This window comes from Anser brachyrhynchus, assembly GCF_964034855.1.
Source record: "Anser brachyrhynchus genome assembly, chromosome: 17".
Lineage (NCBI taxonomy): Eukaryota > Metazoa > Chordata > Aves > Anseriformes > Anatidae > Anser > Anser brachyrhynchus.
In genome coordinates, this window is record NC_137710.1 from 3,545,325 (window position 1) to 3,567,503 (window position 22,179).

The window sequence follows — 22,179 nt, forward strand, 5'->3', positions numbered from 1 at the left end:
TGCGTTTTCTGCATTGTGCAGAATGACTAAAACCAAGTAATTAAATCCAGTGGATTAAAATTACCTTTGAAGAAGTCTCCAGGAAAATCAGGTGGCGGAGAGACCATTGGGGAGTCTAAATTCACAATGGATTTCATAACAATCTCTAAAGCATTCCTGCCATACTGCATAAGAAAAAAAGTTGTTTTAACAACATGATTCAGTGTTTGTGCCTCAGCTCCAGGCATACACGGGTTAAAACAAGCATTTCTGATTCACAACGGAACTTTTCACTCTTTATTAGCTTTTCAGTTATAAGTTACACTACATAACAGCCCAGTGTTAATTTCTAATTACAATTGCCAAATTAATCTTTTAATTTTAAATGAAAAGACATCATTCACTTCTGACCTGGATTGTTAGCAGATGCAGAGAAGTAACTTACATGCGTATTTCTGCTCTATGTTTTCTGGCTATTTGTAAAGCCACGATCTTAATTCTATTTCAAGAAGAGGCCTTTCATCAGAAAGTAGTAGTTAAAAGTATAAAATGCTTCACATGAGATGGAAGAGATCCTTCCTCAACAGGTCATTTGTGGAATAAGCACCACAGCATGAACTTTCAAACAAAAATAGAACTGTCACCTTGTTGTCAAAATTGAATCTGCTGAGGTCTCGAGTTTCTGTAGCCCGTCTGTCACCATGGGTGAGGGCTCCCTGTTAAGACACACCTTTGTGATTAGAACAAATTAAGGAAACAATAATTTAAGCTCTATTTTCTCAAAAGAAGGATCAGATTTCTTGGAAGGATCAGATCTTACCAAGCTTTCCAGTCTTTTTGCAACTATGGATGCAAATCTTTGCTCTCCAGCCAACTCAGAAATTAGGAATACATACTCTGGAGCAGTCACTTGGTTGGACCTGTGAGTCCTTCCTGGATAGTTAAATAGAATCACATATATTAAATAAATTCCACTTCAATGAACATTTGAATTTTTGAGAATTAAGAAAATAGTTTAATCCTACTGAAAATCAGCTTCTGCTGTAATACAACCAATGGAAAGTGGTACAAAAAAAATAGAGTTTTGGTAACTTCATAAAGAGATTTGATATATGCAAAACAAACTAAGCTGTGGTGTAAACTTGTTCACTAGGTTTCTTTCAAAGCTTTTGAGACTATTAGCTATGACTATTAATGGAGGTGATTCTACCCCAGGTGAAGGAGATTGGAAGGGTTCCTTAAGAGGCCACTTAGTCATTCTTTACATGAATTAACTGTAAATTTAGTATTACTGAATCTGCTAGGAGAAAGATACAAGAAGAGCTATTTACCAAACTGCTGTATTGCTCTATCCGCACTCCATGGCAACTCCAGAGTCATGTGAACTCTCCGCCTCTGATTCTTAGCTCTACGGTCTGCTTGCAGTGAGATACCAGAGCTGGCAGCCTCCGAGATTATGGCAATGTTCTTTTATTAAAAAAGAAGATATTTAGTAATAAAGTCGAGATCAAGTTTCAGTTTTCAGTTTCTAAGAAAAAAATGATGTCTGGAATAGTATCACTGTCATTTGGTCTTAATATCTCAAGAAGGGAAAGAAAGAGGGGAGTGAAAAAAAGTCTGGTTCTCTATCATAGTTAGAAATGCTAACAATTTTTTTTTTTTGAGAAAGTGTTTTTCACTTTTTGGCAACACCTTTCTATGCAAATGAAAAAAGGCAGTATGTTACAGTCTTGCCATTCTAAAGGACACATTTCTCTGATGGGAAGAGGAAGAAAAGAGAAGGGACAGAGGGAGACCTGTGCAACAGCAAGCAACAGAAAAGAATTACAGAAAGTTGTGGCTAATACCGCATAAGGAAGAACACGTGGCCATTCTGGTATCTGCATTTGCCTTGAAAGAATTTAAGCTCTTGGACTGTGTGCAAGTCACTTACAGGAACATGAATATTTCCCCTCGAGTGTAATAACAGATCACAGAAGTTCCATGCAACAGCTACATTTACTTGATTTGCCCTCTTGTGGTAGCATACCCAAGTGAATCAGTTACGGTGTTTGTTTTTTCCTCCTCCTTTTATCAGCTCCAATTCTATTATTTTAGTCATTATTTCCTTTCAGAGTACAATTTAAAGGACAAAAGCTATTGCTCTTCCCAGCATTACTTCTCCATCTGTGTTAAGGTTAACAAACTCCCACCGTTTCTCATTGAAACTTCTTCTCCCCCTATTGCACCAAGTCAATCTAGTTTTTCCCCCTCTCAACTGTTTGCTCTTTGTAGCAGAAGTACACCTTAATCCAGATAAAGGAATCCGGAAGACATGGAAGGTTTATCTGCTTTATAAACACATGCTGTTTCAACAAGACTAGTTTAAGGGTGCTAGCTTTCCAATTGGCACATTTGTATGTGCCTCCTAGGAACAAGCCTCCATGCCCACCCAAACAAGAGCCTGACCTATGAAGAATGCTGTAGCTACGTATTAGATAGGACTACTCATCACACTGGTTTGAAAAACAGAATGCACAGCACTGAATAGGAAATGCTTTCTAGCTGGTACTTATCGTACTTAAAGTCACTTACAGTGAGATAAAAGTAGACTGAAATATTCAAGTTGTTGCTCTATGTGACTGACTCATCTAGCAAGTTCTTCTAAATCGTATTTAAGAGCTACCTTATCTCCATCCATGAACCTCTGCTTTTCTGTGATGTTCAAAATTTCAACAGGCACATCAAGTTCAGATCTTGACTCATAAGATATGCTGCCATCATCATTGCTCACAACTCTCCCTTTGCGGCCTGTCATCTTTAAAAACAAGAAGGGAATATAAACTCATTATGGTAATACCAAAATTATTACATGACCCAAACTTCAAGCAGTGATGCTATTTATTCATATACCAACCTTAAAACACAAATTACTGATTCTGAAATTTACCAAGTACAATACTCCAAGCACAAAGCTACCTTTGAGAACCTGCATTATATTTTTTGCTTGACGTCGTTATCTGCTACATGGAACACTTATTCAGAGGTGGCTCATGGAATCAAAAGTACAACAAGAACATACCTATGAAGAAACATATACTATACCACTGTCCATAGCGGAGCTGTTAGTCATCAAATAATTCTACAGACTACTGTTGAAGTTATGTCTTAAAATGAAGAGTCTAATGCCTGTCAGAAGTGAAGAAAAGCTGTCACATACTAAGAGCTTGCTATTTTTACTCCTGACAACAGCAACTGGGGACATATAAAAATGCTCACAACTCCAGAGGACTCCAAAGGTACTAAGAAAATGAGCTGAAATGGTAGCTGAGATTGTCAATAATTTTAACAGGGTCTTTTAAATCATGATGATGTTTCTACCTGAAAGAGACAGGTAGCTTAGAGACATGTTCCTAAGATTTTTGAGAAAGAGATACGATCGCTCATCTGACTTTCCACAAATTCGGTTTTATTATACAGGTTCTTAATCTTTATTGCTCTTATGTACCAGCTTCAAACTGACAACAGCTAGTTTGAACTATATACCACTATTAAGAGAAACAGGAACTAGTGTTATTTATCTAATAAGAAGCTACCACCAGTCTCAGAAATAACCTGTTTATCCATCAGAACTCTTGCCTGTATTCCAGTAAAATCTTCCAAGTTTCTCCTTCACGCAGGGGCATTCAGCAAAAATAGGTTATATTCTCATACCTGTGAGATGTCTAAAACTGATGAACTTCTCTTTTCAGATACTTAGGCAATACATTATCTTGAATGACAACAGTGATTTACTGCTGCCAGATCAGTAACATACAGCTGCAGTAGAAAAAACATCATTTTCTCTGACCGTAAACATCAGCCTACCTCTGCAACATTTTCAGGACCACCCAGTTCATCTATAAGCTCATCCAGTGTATTAGGTGGAAGATCTTCAGCCAGCTTTTCCAGTTTATCAAGCAGTTCCTTCTTCATTTGTTGGGCCCTTTCAACAGCATCCTGACTTGTTACAAAGCTGCTGTTTGTGTTACTGTTTGCTGAAAATTAAGAGGAAAACCTTTGATTAGAATTTCACTGATGAATTGCTAAGGTGAACCAAACAAGTGAATTCCAAAGAAATTTATTCTTACCTGATGTGTTGGTGCTAGAAGTAGTGGTACCAACAGTGGAAGTAAAACAGCTAGGTCGTTTTGAGCCAAGACCAGAAGCTAATAAGGCACTTTGAATAGAATCTGGGTCTATACTTTTCTTCTTTTTCTTGTCTTTATTTTTTTTATGCTCTTTTCTAATTAGCCAGGGATCTAGGATTAAATGAAATATTTTCAAAAAGTTTACAAGTATTTAACAAAAAAATGCATCCCTTCCTTTGAAAACCAAATTTCTCATTACAAAAGGTGACTTACAGAAGCCTGAACTTTAGTGTGTAAAAATCTGCTGAAGAGATGCAGATCACTCTAGAACTAATTCCTGTCTCAGTAGGATTTAACTACACACTTATCATTCGCAATCGTATTTTTGGCTCACTGAAATATTTAAGACTTTACGCTTACTATATACAAGTACAGATACTTGCTTCATGAAGTGCTTAAACTGCCTTACCATCTTCATCATCTTCACTGGATTCATCTCTGAATGGATTGAAGTCATCATCATCTCCAGAACTCAAAAATCTGAGGCTCTCATTATCACTTTCTTCATTGTCTGAAGCATCAGACTCGCTTTCACTCTCATCAGAGCTGCTACCTGCAAGGCCACCTGTTTTACGAGCTTTTTTGGCTTCTCTGCTTACTTCTTCACCTAATTCCATCACCACCCCAGGACAAAAAGGTAAAAAAGTTAGTTTAGACCTTGTAGTCTACTTTTGACATTTGTTTTCACAGCCACTACGTACAAACTGAAAAAATATTCAACATTAAAAACAAAACTGTTTAAAATAAATTTAAGTTTTTCCAGTAAGCCCTCCCCCCAGCACTTTTAAAATCACTTTTTTTTGGTAAAACTACCACCAGCCTGTGGAAAGAGGGTACCAGGCTTCTCTTTTCTTAGTCATGAGAACAAGGAAGCAGTTATTTGCTTGACTGCATCAGGAAGTGGTCTGATATACAAGCTGCTTTGGGACACAATCCCACACTAGTTATCAGCCCAATTTTTGAATGAAGTAATAACTAAAATTTACAGACTGTATTATTTTGGCAGCTGTTTTAAATCTATTAACAGAAATTTGTAACAGAAGTCTTAGAGACCTGTAATACACACTCTTTCCTGAATATTGGTACTGATACTTACATTCCCATAATTTATTTTTTCCCCTCAGAGTTCACTTTTCAGCAGTTGTAAAACTGCTATTTTCACTGTGATATTAGTGTAGCAACTCAAGCGTTACCTTTCCGTTTCTTTATTTTGTTCTCCTTGCAAGGGCTGTCTCTGGGTGAATTGTTGTTGCTTTGAGCAGTCAAGTCAATTCCCAACAAGCTAAACAGTTTCTTCCTGTCAGGAGCTGGAAAGTGCTTTTCAATAAGAGACTGGAATACTCCTCTGTTTAAGGAAAAGAAAGTTCAGTCCAATTTGCATTCATCTAAAGTAGAAACTTGTAACATTTGAACAGCTTGACTTCTGTGAAGAATTATTCCTCATGAATGCAATTACAGATGCACCCTGTATAATTATCACCCATGTTACTGTGTTTGTCACCCTCTAAAAAACAGTGGTAGGAGACATTTACTTTACAGCACTGTTACTTTTAACTCATTAAATTGGATTTTGGTGTCAAGTGTTATTGCTACTGACATTTTCTTACCGCTCAACGTTTAAATGATAGATTAACTTAAATTATTAAGATCTTCAGCAAGGTAGTCTCAGGGTTGGATCTGGCTCATCTGATAAAAGTTTTTCTGTAAATGCAACATGCACTTGACACATTTACCCTCCCTCCCACTTTGAGGTAGAACAGTACCAGCTGTTCCACCTGAAAGCATCATTTAACATGGCATCAGCAGAACCAGGAACTAAAGAACGACTCCTGTAAGTAATCCTGTCAGACTTCACATACAGGCAGCTTAAGCACAAATTGCTACATGTATTCCAGTTTTCCAGTCACTTTGCTAAAGCGCAATTCTGACAAACATCATATCTTACTTTGCTGTAGAAACAAAGTCATTCAGTTCACCACCACCTTCCTCCAAAGCTTCTAGCGTCCTTGCTTCTCCTGTTGACTGCAGGCCAATAACAACACACTAAAAGACAAATTAACACAAGGTACACGTTTCAATACCAGAGAGTACAAAAGCATGTTGCTACCATGCCTTTTAAAATATTTGTTATAAACAAAAATATTTAGAGGTAAGTCTTCATCAACTTACTTTCCCATTTTTGATTTCTTCCCGAGCTAGCTGCACCACCCTCTTCACTTTAGATGCTATGCAAAGGTACTTGAAAAACCTCTGATGAGCTGACCAAAATTGACCCCACATAGACTTTTTCATTCGTTGTTCTGCATCAATAAGATCAGCCGCTTGTTGAAACCTTTCTCTAGCGCTGACCCACTGAAAAACAGAATGTTAATTGCTTTGTGTGTCACATTTCAAGGCTATATAGATACATTCTTTAGTATCCAAATAAAGATAGAACTGTAAAGTTAGGATACTATGGGACTGCAAGTCAAGAAACTCCTTGTACATCAAAGCTCACAAAAAAGAAAAGTTATGGCTGAGTAAAGTCAAAATGTAATTACTTTCATAATGAAAAGCAGATATTTACATTACTGCCAATGCAAATACACAGTTTTTTCTAATTATCTACTTTCTCCATTAATATATTCAGGCTACAAAAGCCAAGAGAACTGCCCATAATTAGGCATAAGCAACAACCAAAAAAAAAAAACTACTGCTTTCACATTTACAATGTTTTGTTATACCCTTTAAAACTTGTCTAAGACAAGAATGTTAAAGTAAGACTTCTGCATGCTTTTAAGTAAGCTTTGGATACGAGTCTAATGACTTTTAAACAACTTCATAAAGTAAAATGCTGTTTTGAAGTTGATGTTATAGCTGTCAAAGAACAATTTTAATTATTGTAGCTATGCAGCATGAATACTGAGTCATGCTTAAGCATTTATTCAGCAGGTAAAGACCCTGTTCATTTTAAGCTATGTCCAAGGAACAATTAAGCTGTGTCAGGAAGTTCAGATTCCCTATTAGGAAAAAGTTCTTCACTGAGAGGATGGCAAAGCACTGGAACAAACATCCCAGGCAGGAAGGAGGATCACGGCTCTAAGCCTGTGTTCAAGAAGCATTTGGACAACGCTCTTACATATATGGCTTAACTCTTACGTTGAGCTATGTAGAGTCAGGAGTTGGGCTCTATGATGGGTCCTTTCCAACTCAGGATATTCTCATTCTAATATTTTTCCTAATACAGTGGTGACAGTGTACTAGAAAGTGTACAAATGAATGTGTTTTGTGGACAACGTTAGGAACAAGAGATAACCAGCCAAGAAATAAACAAAAACATTAAAGGCAACGACAGCTTTGCCAATTTAGACTTGATCCACTGCACATGTAAAACTACCGTCCTGCACTGTTTTAACTACAAGCATAGCTCTACCATACTGCTTCCGTGAAGAAGTGTGTGCAGTCTCTCTGTCTAGTGCTTTTGCAGCTTGTTTTCATCTCAGTTGCCTAAAGAGGGAGGACTGGAGCAACTATAACCAGCAGGAGAACAGCGTAATCTAAGGCAACAGTGACCAAGGTCTCTGAAGCGCTGCAAGAGGGCTGTGGATCTGTCAGATACTGGAAGATGCACCCTAAACTACAGCTTTTATGACTCCAAACAAGAACTAGCAGCTTTTGCCGAAGTCTTAAATGCAAATCTTTACACTAAGATGGTACAAGTAGATGCCATTCCTGTCTCTCAACAAGCAACAGGACTATATTTTATTTCAGAAGCATTTAAGTTTAATGCAAGTAACTTCAACCTCTCAGAACTCAAGACAGAAGCAAATTTAAAGAAGCATTCTTACCAGTTTCACAGATTTATTGTACATTTTAACATATTCCTGTGAAAGCAGAACTTCATCAATTTTGAAAGTTACACCTGAAAAACTCAACTGTCTAGCTATGTACATTCCTCTCAGTTTCATATCCATAGCAACTATTTCCATGGCACCAACACCTCTAAAATAAAACAAAAAGTGAATGTTAGCATTTTCAAGAGCAATGATTTGTTAAAAACACAAAACAAAATTCAAGTGCTTTACAAATAAATAGCATGCTTACAAATGTGGAGGAATGTTTTCAAAATCATTAGGAATGTTTAACTAAACAATACTAATAAAGAAGGTCTCGAAATCTAGCCTCCACATAAAACTACATCCCTGCTCCATGAGTACTATGTGTACTCCAGCAGGTATAAAACACTCAGATAGCTACTTTTTCCCCCAAAATGATCCAGCATGCATTAGGATATCAACTTATTAACTGTAAAGTGAACAAAGAAGTTGGTCCAAACATATAACAATATTTTATTGCAATTTTATTAACTCCAATGAGGACTTAAAATAATGGATACAAACTATATTAAGTTATTCAGATTTATGCTGGTATGAAAATAATTAAGTTACCTAGTAACTTAAGTTCTCTTCAACAGAAACGCACCTTTAGCAATACCTCAAGAGCACTGAAGTCAATTGCAAAGCTAAGCTACTCACAAGCTCAGGCCTGTAATTTCATTATTGCTCATTTGATGCATACTCAGTAATAAAGCGGAGACTACACTTGCACAGTCTAGAAAAAGCATGCATCATGTAGATGGTATGTGAGAAGATGCATACTAAGCCCTATTGTAGCATTCTGAAGTGTTCAAAAATCCTTGTCAAGTAGGCAAAACAGAATATATTAAAATGCTCACCTACCAAAGAATGCAGCAGTGGCATTATCTCCCAACCTCGCACATTTAGTTTTCTTTAAAAGGTCTGAAATACGAAGTACCTTTCAACAGCACACGTCATTTCTCTGAACTGGGTTCTTATACCAGAAAGCATAAGAACAAGACTTCTTACTGTTAAGCTGCCTAAGCTGAGCGCATAAACATTAGAGGGCTTTTGCATATAGGGAGACACTGACTATACCGAGCGTACTTGGTATACACAGTGTGTTTTCATGATTAGCAGCAAAACATTTTCACCTCATACCACCACCCATGTTTTGAGAGGGCTATTCTCCTAGCCGGCTTCTAAAGCTCTCAAAGTCTTCTGCACGTAAGGGGAACATCTCATCTTTCACCACGTAAGATAAATTACATTTTTGCTAGATTTAGAAGCTAGAGGCAGAAAGTCCTTAGTGACTGGATGAGTTTGAGAAGGACTCTGTGCGAGCAAAGACAAAGGAACTGGAAAGCACATTCAATCACAACCATATGTGTTCTTGCTATAGCTCTTCAAATTATTACCTTCTTTCGACAGCCTGAATAAAGTCACTGAATTCCCTAAATGGAGTTCCTTCACCCCATATTCCAAGACGGTTCATGTATGCCATATTTCTTGGCTCAGATGCACCTAGGAGAAGAACACACTTTGTACCAGTGCCAGTAAAAGCACACAGACATTTAATGCTAACCAAGTAGTACATACCTGTGGCACTAGCATAAACAACCCTAGCTTTTGGAAGTTTATTTTGAAGTTCCAGTACAGCCAGACCTGTTTTTGTCGGTTTTGATGAACCAACAGGACACAGATTCTTGGCTTTATGACACTCATCAAATACAATCTGAACCATAATTAAGGAAAAGGTTTGTTACACTGATTTTTTTGTGTGAACTTAGAGTTAAGAAGAGAAAACAAGAAAGTCTACTAATTAGAGATAGGTTACAACAGTAAATTGCACTTTTTACTAGTCACATTTAACAACTTTAGGAAAAATATTTAGCTAGTATTTAATAGCACAACTACCCATACTCTTCAGAATTGAATCCGTTAGTGTCATCGATACTCCCAGACAAAAACACTTAATATACTGGAGAAAGGGAATGTGTAAGCTTAAGATTCTTAAATACCATTTTAATTTTGTGTTCTTTATAGAAAATGCAAAAGCTCATCTCTTGTACAAGAGTTGTGTAGTAACAATATGACGGTCGTAGACTGCCATGAAGTTTTTAAGACTTCAAGTCTACTGTCAAAGCATCAATGCAATTCATTACTGTGTGACAGTACTGTGAGAAAGAACAAATACAAAAGTACCAGAAAATAAAAACATGGGATTGTCTTTAAGGATGTGCGCTCAAACAACAGCTTTGCTACAACCAACTCCAGATAAAGGATACGACTCCATCAAAGTCTTCACCACACCAGTGAAGAAGCTGCTTTAATCTGGTCTTGTATTTACCACCAGACTGACTTTCACCAATAAGAGAGGAATATGTGGCAAAAATGACACCCTTCTTCACACTTCCATTGTGTTTGGAAGAAATCTTCCCATACTTGAACTGCCATAGAGATAAGAAAAATTATTCAAGGGATTCCTCCTCAGGACCATCTCTACCATATGACTACGGCATGCTGGTGTTCTTAACCTTATGGTTTGTGTACTTTGAAACCCCTGGACCCTACATCGCGCTTAGGGTATATCTGGCTTATGGGAAGTTGGTTAAGAGGTTTTACAGCACTCTGCTTAAACATATACTTAAGAAAGACTAGATCTGAGGCCTCGAAGATTAACAGCCAAGTTCTTCAACTTGACGGTTTCCTTAAAGACAATTAACATTTTTGTTCCAATGCATTCCTTAAAGCTATTTAGAAAGCGTATTTATGGCTGCTACTATAACTGACAATTTCTAGAAGCTTTACTGTATTTTAGAAAAAAGCAAAAATACTAACTCAAAAGGAATTTTAAGTTCAGACAGTGAACTCAACCACTAATCACACTTCACAATTTATGTAAGTGGCTAATCCTAAGCAGACAGCACAGAAAATAACTTCATGCGCTGCTGCTGCTTTAATACATTCTGAGAAAGTCTATTATACAATAATTATACACAAAGTGTACTACATACAAAATCTGCACTGGTGGGGTAAAAATGAAAAAGTGCTACAAAGTCTACGTGATTTAAGGATTATTTCAACTTCTAGAAGACACTCTACTAGTAGTATCAGTAGTGGTTTGAAGAATAATGTTTAAAAGTCGCATGGTAAGATTTAATCCTACAAGGGGCCTATTTACATGATTATCTTAAAGCACTGCATGGTTCTCACAAGATTAAGGCCTGTCAAACAAGACCTAGACAGCAGTTTTATTGAAATTAGTACGTTCTTGCTCTTAAAACAGTTAACATGCACAACTTGTCACACAAGCGTACCTAAAGTTTTGCCTCAACTGTACATAGTAAAAAGTTTCCACACCTTGTTTAATGAATGAACCAAAATGTTTTTTGCTCCAATATCTCTCAAATCTCTTTCAGCATCATATTTCAGATCATTCGACACGCTAAACCTGAAGATATAAAAAAGCATTTAAGTTACAGCAGTTCAAAAAGCAGTTGCTAAAACATTTCTCAGAAGAGATTACACTGAATTTAAGTGCTATAGTTACTACAGTGTCTGCTCTAACAAGTCCTTACACACTTACCAGACTGCTCTTTTTCTGCCTAACAAGTAATTTTCATAGATTATCCCAGCTATGGTCCTTCCTTTTCCTACACCAGCACCATCACCTATCAAGAATCCAGCTCTGTCTCCATTGGGCAGGAATGTTTCATGTTGCTGTAGGAGAAAACAAAAACTTGTACTCATTCTCCAAAACACATCACTGCGGATTGTCATAAATAAGCCAACATAAGAAACATCCTATCGGATGAGACCAGTGGTCCACCCCACCAAGCAGTTTCTGACAGCATGAAGAGGTTTTATTGAGAGAGAGCATATGAGCTTGACTGCTCTACGTGGTCCTCATCCCTGCCTCCTTTCCTCAGCACCTGGAACTGCTGTAAAGGATGTGCATCTGTCTAAGTCCTTTTAGCAGCCACTAATAGATCTTTTTTTTTAAACCCTTCAATACAGTCACTGCTTACTGTGTAAACATTCTCTTATCAGTTTCACCAAGCTCCCATTTGTGCCCATTCTGTGGAATCTGATGAACAGTTCCACGGCCTTCTTGTGGAATCTGATGAACAGTTCCACTGCCTTCTTGATTATGTAAATCTTGATTTTCATCCCCCTTTATTCTTCCCTCTTCTCCAGCCTTAGGCCTAGACTTTAAGTCTCTTTTTCAGTAAGCAACTTCTTCCTATGACCATTTTAGTTGTCCTCTAACCTTCACTACCTTCCTGATTTACAGAGAGCTGCATAGCCAGTATCAGACATGTGCCCACTGAAGTTTTTAATACAGCAGTAAAACACACAGAAGAGATGTAACACCTAGCATACCTGGGCTGCGTAAGTGATCGCTTCAAGTTGCAAAGCTGACAACCAGCCATTATCAATTGTTTCTTCTGATATCGATGTCTGGTACCACACATCAGGAGGAGTTACACTGGATAACGAGCTGGTTTCCACTACCGGGTCAGGATGACGTAGACCGATTTTTACTGGTTGGAAAAGTAAGGGGAGGAAGGAAGAGGATGAGAACATCATAAACAGATCTGTTGCTACAGAAAAGGTTGGTTTATTTACTAAAACAAACTGCAGTTGACCACTGCAAAGGTTGAACTCAAGAAATACGCTTCAATGTTTACTCAAGTCTAAGTTGCTTTAAATTATCACATACAAAGGAATACATCAACCTGGGTTTACATAACCGCAATTCTTAACTGTTTCTCTTTTAACCACCTTCCCCCAATTTTAATGAAGTTGTACAAAAGCTCATTGTATAGAAAATTAAAAATATTTATGTACTCGATATGTTTGAAACTGCCCTGAACTTTGCCTTCTCCAAAAAATAGAGGCAGCCTCAAATGTCAGAATCACAAAAGCAACATTCTTCTCACTATTTATACAGGGCTGTTTTTAAGTAGTATAAGAAGAGAAAAGATTTAGAACAGACATGGTTTAATTACTGACAGATATCTCTGACAATAAAAATTAACCATTTAGCTGCAAACCCCATACAATTTTTTTGCTTTACTTTTAGAGCTGATCATCAAGCAACTAGTAAACAAGATTAGGCCTTTTTGTCACTAATTACAATAAAGAGGGGAAAGGAGAAAAGAGAGGAGATGGCAATTAACAGCTGTAAGAGATGCGCTTCCTTTTTAGAAGAACAAAAAGGCAATTCTAAGAAATAAAAGTCAGGAACAATACAGGAAGAAAGCACTTAGGGTAAACTTCACACTGAAAGACTCAAAATGGATTTTAAGGATAGTAGTGACCACTCAAACTTTTTATAAGAAATTCCTCTGCTGAGACAGAAAACTTAAAGGTAAAAAACCCGATTTCAGTTCAACTCTATTTATGAAACAGGCACTGCTCAATGAACTCCTTTTCTGTTAAGGAAAGGAACATTACCTTCCAAAACTAAGTGCTATAGAAGAAAAAAATCCTAGGGAAAAAAAACCACCATAAATTCAGATTTTTTCTTCATTCAGATAGAAACCTATAGGACTTATGGTGTCTGCTATTCACTCCTCTATAGGTACTAAAGATATCATCACATTTCAGCATTTTAATGCATTTAAGCTTTAGGTCATACATTTTATTGGCATATACTCAGCGTAAGTTTCTGCATGGCCCATTTCTTCTTCATCTTCTTCCTCAGGTTCCTCCTCCTCTTTTACTGCTGGCACTTTCTAGAACAGAGGAATATCTGCATTAGAGTACTAATAATGTGCTGTTTGACTATGTCCTGAAAATTAAACTGAGAAACGTAATGAACATAAACTTGCACTTGACTGTTTTCTTAGCACATGTAATAAAGCAGCTGGGCAAACTACAGAAGGAAACGTACATCTCTTAGGCTCTGAAGAAATCTTCAAACACAACATCATGGAGCTTCCTCTCCCTTATAGAGGGAATCACTACTACAGCATTTTAAATCCAAGCTATGACTTAAAGAAAACAACAAGTTAAAAACCTAACTTTCAGGTACTCCTGTGAAGTCTCTTCTAGTTGCACATTCATTGCACAATTTCACACCTTCAGGGAACAGTTATGATAGTTACCACAGTTATATCCAGTATTCTCCCAAACTTGACAGTTATCCATTTTTACTGTGATTTTGGTTAACGTAAATATACTAATATTTTAAAACACTCTCTAGACAACAACTCAAAGTCTTTCACAATTAATATTTAATATTTGCCCAAAGAAAATTTTTTGTGCCAGTTACTGAGGAGCACTGCTCATCACAAATTTCGACCCAATTCCATCAGTGATGATGATGAAACTCTAAAATACGTTCTGGTGCTGTAAACATCTATTAAAATTTAAGGCTATTGAATGATACTCTATTTACATCTTAAATCAAACCACCCAAAACGTCAGTCATGCTAGAGAAAGTCTCCTAGTTTCCTTGTTGCTAGTTACACAGAGATACTTTAAAAGAAGGTGGTCTTAAAAACACACAGCGAGCGAGGTGTTTATCAGCTTTAACTGGAGCACATCCTTTCGCGTCCACACAGCGAGGTCCTGTTAAAGGTAACTTCAAGAAATTGCCATTTAGTATGCAGGCTGCCTGGTCTACACAGCTGTTAGTTTTAGTCATCTAATCAAGTACTCTTAGCAGAGAAGCAAACCTTTTGAAGAAACAGATGCACTCAGTACAATTCTACCACAACAGGCAAATACAAGTAACCACCGAAACCAGTCACAGTTGGCTGGGGCCGATAAAATATAAACTCATTTAGCAGATTAACTACTTGTACTACTTACCATAGTAGGTGAAAAACTTCTCATTTTAATATCATTTATCCATATTCTTGCTACCTCTTTTGTGGAAGCCTCCTTCTTCACTGCACCATTGCTTAGATCAGCTACAAAAAAAAGAAAAAACACCCGCTGTGTTTTACGGGAATTCCCTCTAAATGCTGACTCAGATTTCAACACTTCTCTTCCAGCTCATTAACAGAGAAGGACACTACTGTTCAGTAGGACACAGGTGCTTCATAATGCTATCAATATTTGTGTCCAAAACTAACGTGTCTGAGCACACAAGGAGTTAAGTCCCACTACTATTTAAAATTTCCCATGCAATACCATCACATTTGACACAGGCGTGTATTAGTTTCAAAATAAAAAAGAGACCTTCACCAAATCTAGACACAGTGTTTAGAAGTACTCCACCTTGTGAACCTCTGGAGTTTAACAACAAACCAGAAAGCTCAGTGTTTCAACAGAAATGAACGTACCTGGTTTGGTGGCATTTACCACCTTAGGAACTACAATTATGTCTGAAAAAAAGAAAACCAACTTTGGTCTCAATTGTTTAGAGTTTATAACAGGATCCTTCAAGATGGAGATTTACTAACTTGCCTGTCTTCACCCACATTTGGAATCTACTAGCAATAGGGCTCAGTACAGAATTAAAAGAAATTAATGCAAGGAAACATGTAAAACAATTAAAAGAGCGGTCAAGCTTCCATGAGGTCAATAGTCAATACATATATTAGATTTCATGCAACTGACCCTAGAAAACAATTAAAACAATTGCACAGAAAGCATTTGCCTCAGAGAGGCTGTTTAATTTTTTTTTTTTTTACAATCTAGAACTTCTGCTGCCTGAGTTGTATGAAAAGACCACGCTTCCTTCCACAAGCTTCTCTGCCCCAAGTTTTCTACAAGTACTTACCATTTTTTTTAATTATTTTTGAATAAGAACGAAAAAGGTCCAAAACCACAAGCACATAAATAAGACTAGAAATGTGGTTCTAAAAGTCATGTCTCCTTACTTGAGAAGATGCATATTCCACTACTTTCTGCAGCTGTGCCACTACACCACCTATTGGGTCTTGATAATTCCTTATTATTTACATGCTTCTGTGAGCTTTCATTTAGTACAAAGAGGTAAGTCTGAGATCCCAAAAAACTCTTTCCTGTTCTCCCTCACTGCTTTTCCTGCCTCCCACCCCTCAACTTCAGTAACTTCAGCTGGTTTTTTAAGTTCAATTTTTGTTAACCACTTCAGAACAATGAGCAAGGAGGAACATTCTTGTTTCCATCCTAACAGCTGGCTTCGTTTAGAGCGCATTCTACCTGCAGATGAAAAAGAGGCGTACTTTCAACTCTGCCTATAAAAATCAGTAACATTTATTTCAGAGACAATGATAAAATAGTAACACAGAAGAAGCCTGTGTACCTCTCAGGAAAAGCAGCAATAGAGATATTTTCAAACTCAAGTAGCCCAATCTTACCTCATGCTAAAAGCAGAATAACTCAAAAAAATGAAACCAATACATTTCATGCAATACTTTAGACATTAAATTGCAATTTAAAAATAGGTATGCACGCAGTTTTTCCCCTTTTATTTAAGCTGATCATGTAAGTTAACTACATGTTAGAAATAGCATACAAGAAAAGACTATGAAAGGTATCACAAGGTGAAGATTTAGAGCGCGGTAATAAAATACTTCTGGCACATAACACCATCTTAAAGCAGTAACATGGAAGCAAACAAAGTTTTTAGCACCTTTTTTTTTTTTTTTTTTAAACACAACAGGTCTGATGCTTCCCATGAAATATACAGGGCTACCAAGATTCTCCTTTCTTGGGAGATACTTTAGAGAAACACTGTATGATAGGAGTACTACAGATCTGTTTTGGAAGATGCAAGGGTACAAGCCCATCTGTCGTAGTTCCACAGCAAACATACAGCAGAACAAGAACTCACACAGGCTCAAGAAAGCTAAGCCATCAACTTCAGTAATGCCCACAAATTAATTTTACGAATTTGCCAGCTGCATTTTAAAACATCATTTTCCTCATTCCTTATGGTAAACTGAAGGCGTAACTTTTTTAAAGCCTGTTATTTTGTATTACTTCACCCTGAATTCTAACACTATTAGAGTTTGAACAGAATTTATAAGGTTTTCTGCACACTTTCATTTTACTGGGATATTCCAAAAATCAACCAAAATATAAGATGTACAAATATCTTCACACAAGATTATTTTACCATTTATCCAAAATACTGTAATTATGAAGAAAGAAGAACACTCACTTGCTGCTGTTGCTACTGGTTGGGCAATGTTAGGAGGTGGCTTCAACTTCATTAGTTCATTAAGACTATTATTCTTCAGAAGATCTTTCAGCTGAATCTGGTCCTTCGAAGGTGCAGTGGTCAAGGCATTCCGTACTGCTGGTGCTGCAACTGAGGGTCGAGTAGTTGTGCTGGTCTGAATGATTTTTGCTACAGTAATAGTCTGCCTCGTGGTTGTAACAGGTGTTGTTTTTGTCATCACTATTGTAGTCCCCAAAGTTGGAAGCTGATTTATTTGATTCAGCACAAAGGTTGTGGTGGATGGTGGTTGCTACCAACAAAGAACCAGGGAGATTTTTCAGACGGCAGTGAAAAAAGCAGACTATTAGCCTTTCAGCTAGAGCACAAGAGTCACCATTTACGAACTCTGTTAGTAAGAATTGCCTTGTGGTACAACAGGCTGAGCACAAAGTGTCTTTCAAAACATTTACCACTATATTGCTGTTCGTGTTTTTGCATTTTTTTAAAGGCAAGGGAAAGTAAATAAATAGGATGAAGGATTAAACATCTAGGCACAAAACATAACTTCCATGGGTATAGAAACACTAAACTGAAGAAAATTTCCAACATACAAACTATCTCCACAGTTGTGGAAGTAAATAACTTGGATTACTTGAAGTACTTGGTGCAACCTTTCAGACACGCTGCAGATCTGGCCTTTTATATTCTCCCTTCAGGTGCAACTACCACACTTGTGGTGCTCAAAATTATCTGCAGTTACAAAAGGTGATGCATAGTTCAGGCACAGGATTCAAGTTCCCAAAGCTTTCATATACACAGAATATGCATGCAGGGGAAGTAAAATGCACATTGGACACCCCAAAATGTTTTTCTGCATGCTGCTTGTCCTCTTTGGTGCTCCTTGTCATGAAAATCCTATTAACCCATGGGTCTGTTCAGCTCTCACAGGCTCAAAATACATAGTACTGAGATGACGGCTAACTGGCATGATACAGTCCCAGCTCTTTTGTGACATTTCACTAACATACACATACAAAACCCTGAAGTTCTTACCCGAACATTTAATAAGGCTGGAGTTGATACAGTCTCTGGTTCTTGTTTCACAGCAGCTGTGGCCTCAGTTTCCAAGCCTAGCTCTAATGCACTAAGTGGCACTGACTGCAGAGGGAGGAAAGAAAGAATCACTAGGTACTGGTATTAGCAGGAAATCAAATTCAAGTCTGAACACCCACCCACAAAATGAAAGTTAATAGGGAAGTCCTTAACTGAGCTTACTAACAAAGGCTGCACTGAAAACAAAAGGTCATCAAGTGGTTATTTCCATCCAGAAAAGTTGAAGACCATTAGTTAACTGCAGAGAAAACGTTATTAGGTTCGTGACGTCACTGACATCTCATAGGAAGCAGCCAGATATTAAGAGTGTGCACATTTTAAGGGAGAGCAAGACGACTCCAGTAATGCAGAGTTCTCTATGGACACATGACAGTACATCCCCATTTAACATAATGAAACCAGGCAAGTTAAATATATGACTATACTGACCTAAATAGTGTGTTTCAGATTGTGTTAGTATAAAGTCTAAAATGAACTGACAAGTCATTTTCCAATCTCAGCATTATGAAGCAATAAATTCATGAAAATTCCACATTCTTTGAACATTTGCTATGGATCCTCCCTCCTCTCCCAATACATCAAGTACAAGCTCTTATGTCCTCTAGCAAACAACAATGTTCTTGTTTTAACCTGCTGAACAGCTGGAGTTGGAGCTGGATTTGCAAGAACCACGTCCGGAGAGTCAATATCAAATAGATCATTTGGACTGATTCCACTCTCACTCAAAGCAGCAAGCAACAGATCTTGTCCTGGCTCCACCATCTCTAAAAAATTAAGATCATAAACACAAGTTACATTTAATTGTGACTTACTGTGCATGTGCACACACATTTAAAGTTTCCTTCCCTGTATTTAAGAACACGTGCAGTGCAGTCACCTGCATACATAGTTTCACTTTCTGTATTTGCTCCGGCTCTTTTGTTCATTTCAAAAAAATATTCTACAAATCTTTTCAATATGCCCAAACTTAGAAGTAGGTAGGAAAAAAGTTTGCTACGCAGAACGCTATGACACTCATTAACTTACAGAAAAAAGATGGCCTTTTTAGTCTTCATCACACTACATTTTTAAGCATGACAAGAAATATCAAGAGGCAGAAGTGGCGAGACTACTATGCTAATGATGCGTCTCTGTCAGTAAAGCACACCGCACGAGGGAAGCACAATTAAAATTCATTTAGTTTATCTTGTAACAACAATTTAGCGATAAAAAGCTTGTAAGGGAAGCTTTTATTTCTTGCGTACCGTTTCATTAGGTAGTAATTCATTCATGGGAGAAATTTTGTTTTGCATAGGGGAAAGAACAAATGTTCCATATAGTAGTACGTTAGCTACACATTAAATAGGACACCAGCATCAGGTCACAGGCTCCTTCACGTGTAGGACAAGCAAAATTAATTCCAAAAAGCTACACTAGGCAGTGTATAAACTTCTGAAAAAGCCAAATGCTGTTCAAGACAGATGTGTTTTGCTCTCCTAAGGAAGTCCTAAGAGAAAAACTGAATTTCACTCATTGCCTCAGCTGTTGCTTACATATTCCGAAATACACCTTAAGCAGAAATTCATTTCACTTGCTTTCCGCACCACCACTACCACCCATTGGTAACAAAACAGAAAACTAACAAAGCTGAACACATACTTTGAAGCAGATAAGAACACAAAAACATTTGCCATTTCAGACACGTTAACAGATGAAGCAGCATTCAGTCGCTTATCCTTCTCTACGGGTACACTAAGACACAGCCAGCTGGTCGGTCACACACATTACCTAGCACGTTTGGCAGAACAGGTAATTCTTGTAGTAAATAAAGCCTCGGGCATTTAATTCTTGCTCTTCCTAGCTCTAGTAGGCCCAATAATAGGGAGAGACCTTCTTCTAGTGGACCAACTCTCAGACGGTGGCACCGCAGCCGAAGGAGTGGACGTATGGTACAGGGACAAGGGGGAAGATGTACTTTTAAGCCTCAAAGACTGTTCTGTCCAGAAGAATACCAAAGCAACAAAATAATCGGTGGAGCTCCTACTAACCCAAAGCGATCCCATTAAAGGCCATTTGCTATGTCAGAACTATACTCTGACCTTTTTTCCCCTAAGAAAAATAAAGCACTTGAGGTGATCAGCTAAGTCGGCAGAACAGCCTACTTTGTAGTTTATTGGCACGGCAGATCTGAAGATAGCGAGCAGACAAGTTACGTGTCAGCTCCTTCAGAGGACATCACCTCCCACGAGTCCGTCTCCTGGAGTCCTGAATGGGTCAATAAAAGCGAGTAAGAGCAGACTGCTGGCTTTACCTTTCAGAAATATTAAGCCCCCTATCTCAGAAAAGGGGTCTATAAATGCATACAACCACTGAAATGGGAAGGATAAATCTAATTTTCATCAGACTAAAATACTGACCCATCATTTTGGTTAAAGGCTTACAGCATTGTTCCCTGATTATAAACTGGTGGGAGGAGAAAGATGAAGCCTGCAAAACGAAGTTTTGGCTTCTCGATCCTTTTGGTGTTCAGAACTTCAGCCGTTGCAGGTGAGTTTGTACAGTGGGGGGAATTAACACTGGTCACCCCTTCAAACTGGCGGCCCTGCAACACTTCACAATTGTAACTTTGCAGCACTCATTTGGGAAGGAGCAGGCACTCTTCCGCACAGCGCAAACACCTTTGCTCACAGTCAAACAAGAACACCTAAATGTACAAGAAGAGCGACAGTTAGGTCATTGTTCAGCCTGCACGTAGCTTTCCTTGAGCCACCTCTAGAAGGAGGTATGGCTAGAGCCCAGTTGAGAGATGCATATGCACCTCTTTACAGAACAGGGGCATAGGAAAACAGAAGCTTGGAGCTGTTTACTTCAGTATTCTTTTGTCCTAGTTCTCTTTAAGATAACTTCTAGTCTAGTACTGCAATACGAGGCAAGGACTTCCTATGAAATTAAGGCTCAAACCGAGGCTAGGAAAAATAACAGCACCACACACACAAACGCATCTTCCCCAACCACTCTAAAATGGTGCCACAGCCTATCAAGTCTGTTTAAGGTCAAGTTTAACATAACAATTGCCCTGAACACTTCGTTTTTAACCCTTAAAAACACAATGGCTTGGATATTTGAATCAGTCTGAGTTCCAAAAACCAGTCACAGAAGTAATTTGTTAATTGCTTGCTTCAAAGTTTCTGCGAGATGAGCAGCAATAAAAACTAGCATAGCAATTCCTAGAATTCCAGAGTGCATACGGTCAGCTCCGAACCCCCACTTTCCTACCAGAGCTGTCTTCATCCGAGAAATCCCCCAGCTGTATTCCTCCCATGCTAACTCCTATTTGAACAGTCTTAAAAATTAGCTTTGGCTGGACTGTTAGCAACCGTTAACAGAAACAACAGCAATTGTTTACTTGTCTGTCACACAGCTTGGACAATGAAAGTTTGACTAACTAGTTTCATTTATTTTGTTTCTGGATGGTAGGAACAAAGCTGCATTGTTTGAAACTAGAACAAAAGGAATTCTGAACTTCTAGAATTTTTACATTAAAAGCCCTGAATACTTGGCACCAGTTTTAGATTTTGTGAACCTTCCAAGTGCCACCGCGCTGCCACCCCCCCTTTTCTCCCATGTAGTTTTAGATTAGTAAGGAAGAGAAGATTAAAAAAATATATAGGAAAAGCTGCATCTTGATAGCTTATTTTATTTTTTTGTGACATACACTAGTCAAGCCTAAAACGTTATCAGGCTGAAACAGCCCCATAATCTTGCAAGGTAGGAGGCTTCCTAGTTAACATAAGTGAAAGCAACTTTATCAGGCTCTGCAGCTCAGCTTTGGCAATACTATATAAGGACCTGTTTGCCACATCTTAAAAAACTCCAAAAGAAAATATTTATAACAAAAAGTTGTGAATATTACAAGCTGTTCCCTGAGCATTTCACCAGTCGAAGAGCCGTTCTGAGCATGCAGAAGCTTGCAGACAAGGCTGTCTATGTTTAG

General features: G+C 37.9%; 1 protein-coding gene across 5 annotated transcripts in view; it reads right to left on the bottom strand.

The window, feature by feature from the left end:
- Positions 1 to 22,179, bottom strand: part of SBNO1 (strawberry notch homolog 1) — a 31,019-nt gene that overhangs the window by 5,774 nt on the left and 3,066 nt on the right. For 2 of the 5 annotated variants that reach the window (XM_080560161.1, XM_080560162.1), the window contains exons 2-25: positions 18,837 to 18,970; positions 18,147 to 18,251; positions 17,094 to 17,403; positions 15,286 to 15,327; positions 14,810 to 14,910; positions 13,632 to 13,728; positions 12,371 to 12,531; positions 11,574 to 11,707; positions 11,348 to 11,438; positions 10,273 to 10,434; positions 9,584 to 9,719; positions 9,403 to 9,508; positions 7,976 to 8,129; positions 6,318 to 6,500; positions 6,094 to 6,191; positions 5,342 to 5,493; positions 4,558 to 4,755; positions 4,089 to 4,259; positions 3,826 to 3,995; positions 2,645 to 2,776; positions 1,311 to 1,446; positions 800 to 912; positions 624 to 695; positions 65 to 164 (exon numbers count right to left, since the gene is read on the bottom strand). In XM_080560161.1, the coding sequence (XP_080416287.1) occupies positions 65 to 164; positions 624 to 695; positions 800 to 912; positions 1,311 to 1,446; positions 2,645 to 2,776; positions 3,826 to 3,995; positions 4,089 to 4,259; positions 4,558 to 4,755; positions 5,342 to 5,493; positions 6,094 to 6,191; positions 6,318 to 6,500; positions 7,976 to 8,129; positions 9,403 to 9,508; positions 9,584 to 9,719; positions 10,273 to 10,434; positions 11,348 to 11,438; positions 11,574 to 11,707; positions 12,371 to 12,531; positions 13,632 to 13,728; positions 14,810 to 14,910; positions 15,286 to 15,327; positions 17,094 to 17,403; positions 18,147 to 18,251; positions 18,837 to 18,968 (3,256 nt within the window). In that variant the 5' untranslated portion in view covers positions 18,969 to 18,970. Of the gene's footprint in view, positions 1 to 64; positions 165 to 623; positions 696 to 799; positions 913 to 1,310; positions 1,447 to 2,644; positions 2,777 to 3,825; positions 3,996 to 4,088; positions 4,260 to 4,557; positions 4,756 to 5,341; positions 5,494 to 6,093; positions 6,192 to 6,317; positions 6,501 to 7,975; positions 8,130 to 9,402; positions 9,509 to 9,583; positions 9,720 to 10,272; positions 10,435 to 11,347; positions 11,439 to 11,573; positions 11,708 to 12,370; positions 12,532 to 13,631; positions 13,729 to 14,809; positions 14,911 to 15,285; positions 15,328 to 17,093; positions 17,404 to 18,146; positions 18,252 to 18,836; positions 18,971 to 20,602; positions 20,890 to 22,179 lie in introns of those variants that run through there. The other 3 variants (XM_080560160.1, XM_080560163.1, XM_080560164.1) reach the window with 3 other exon arrangements.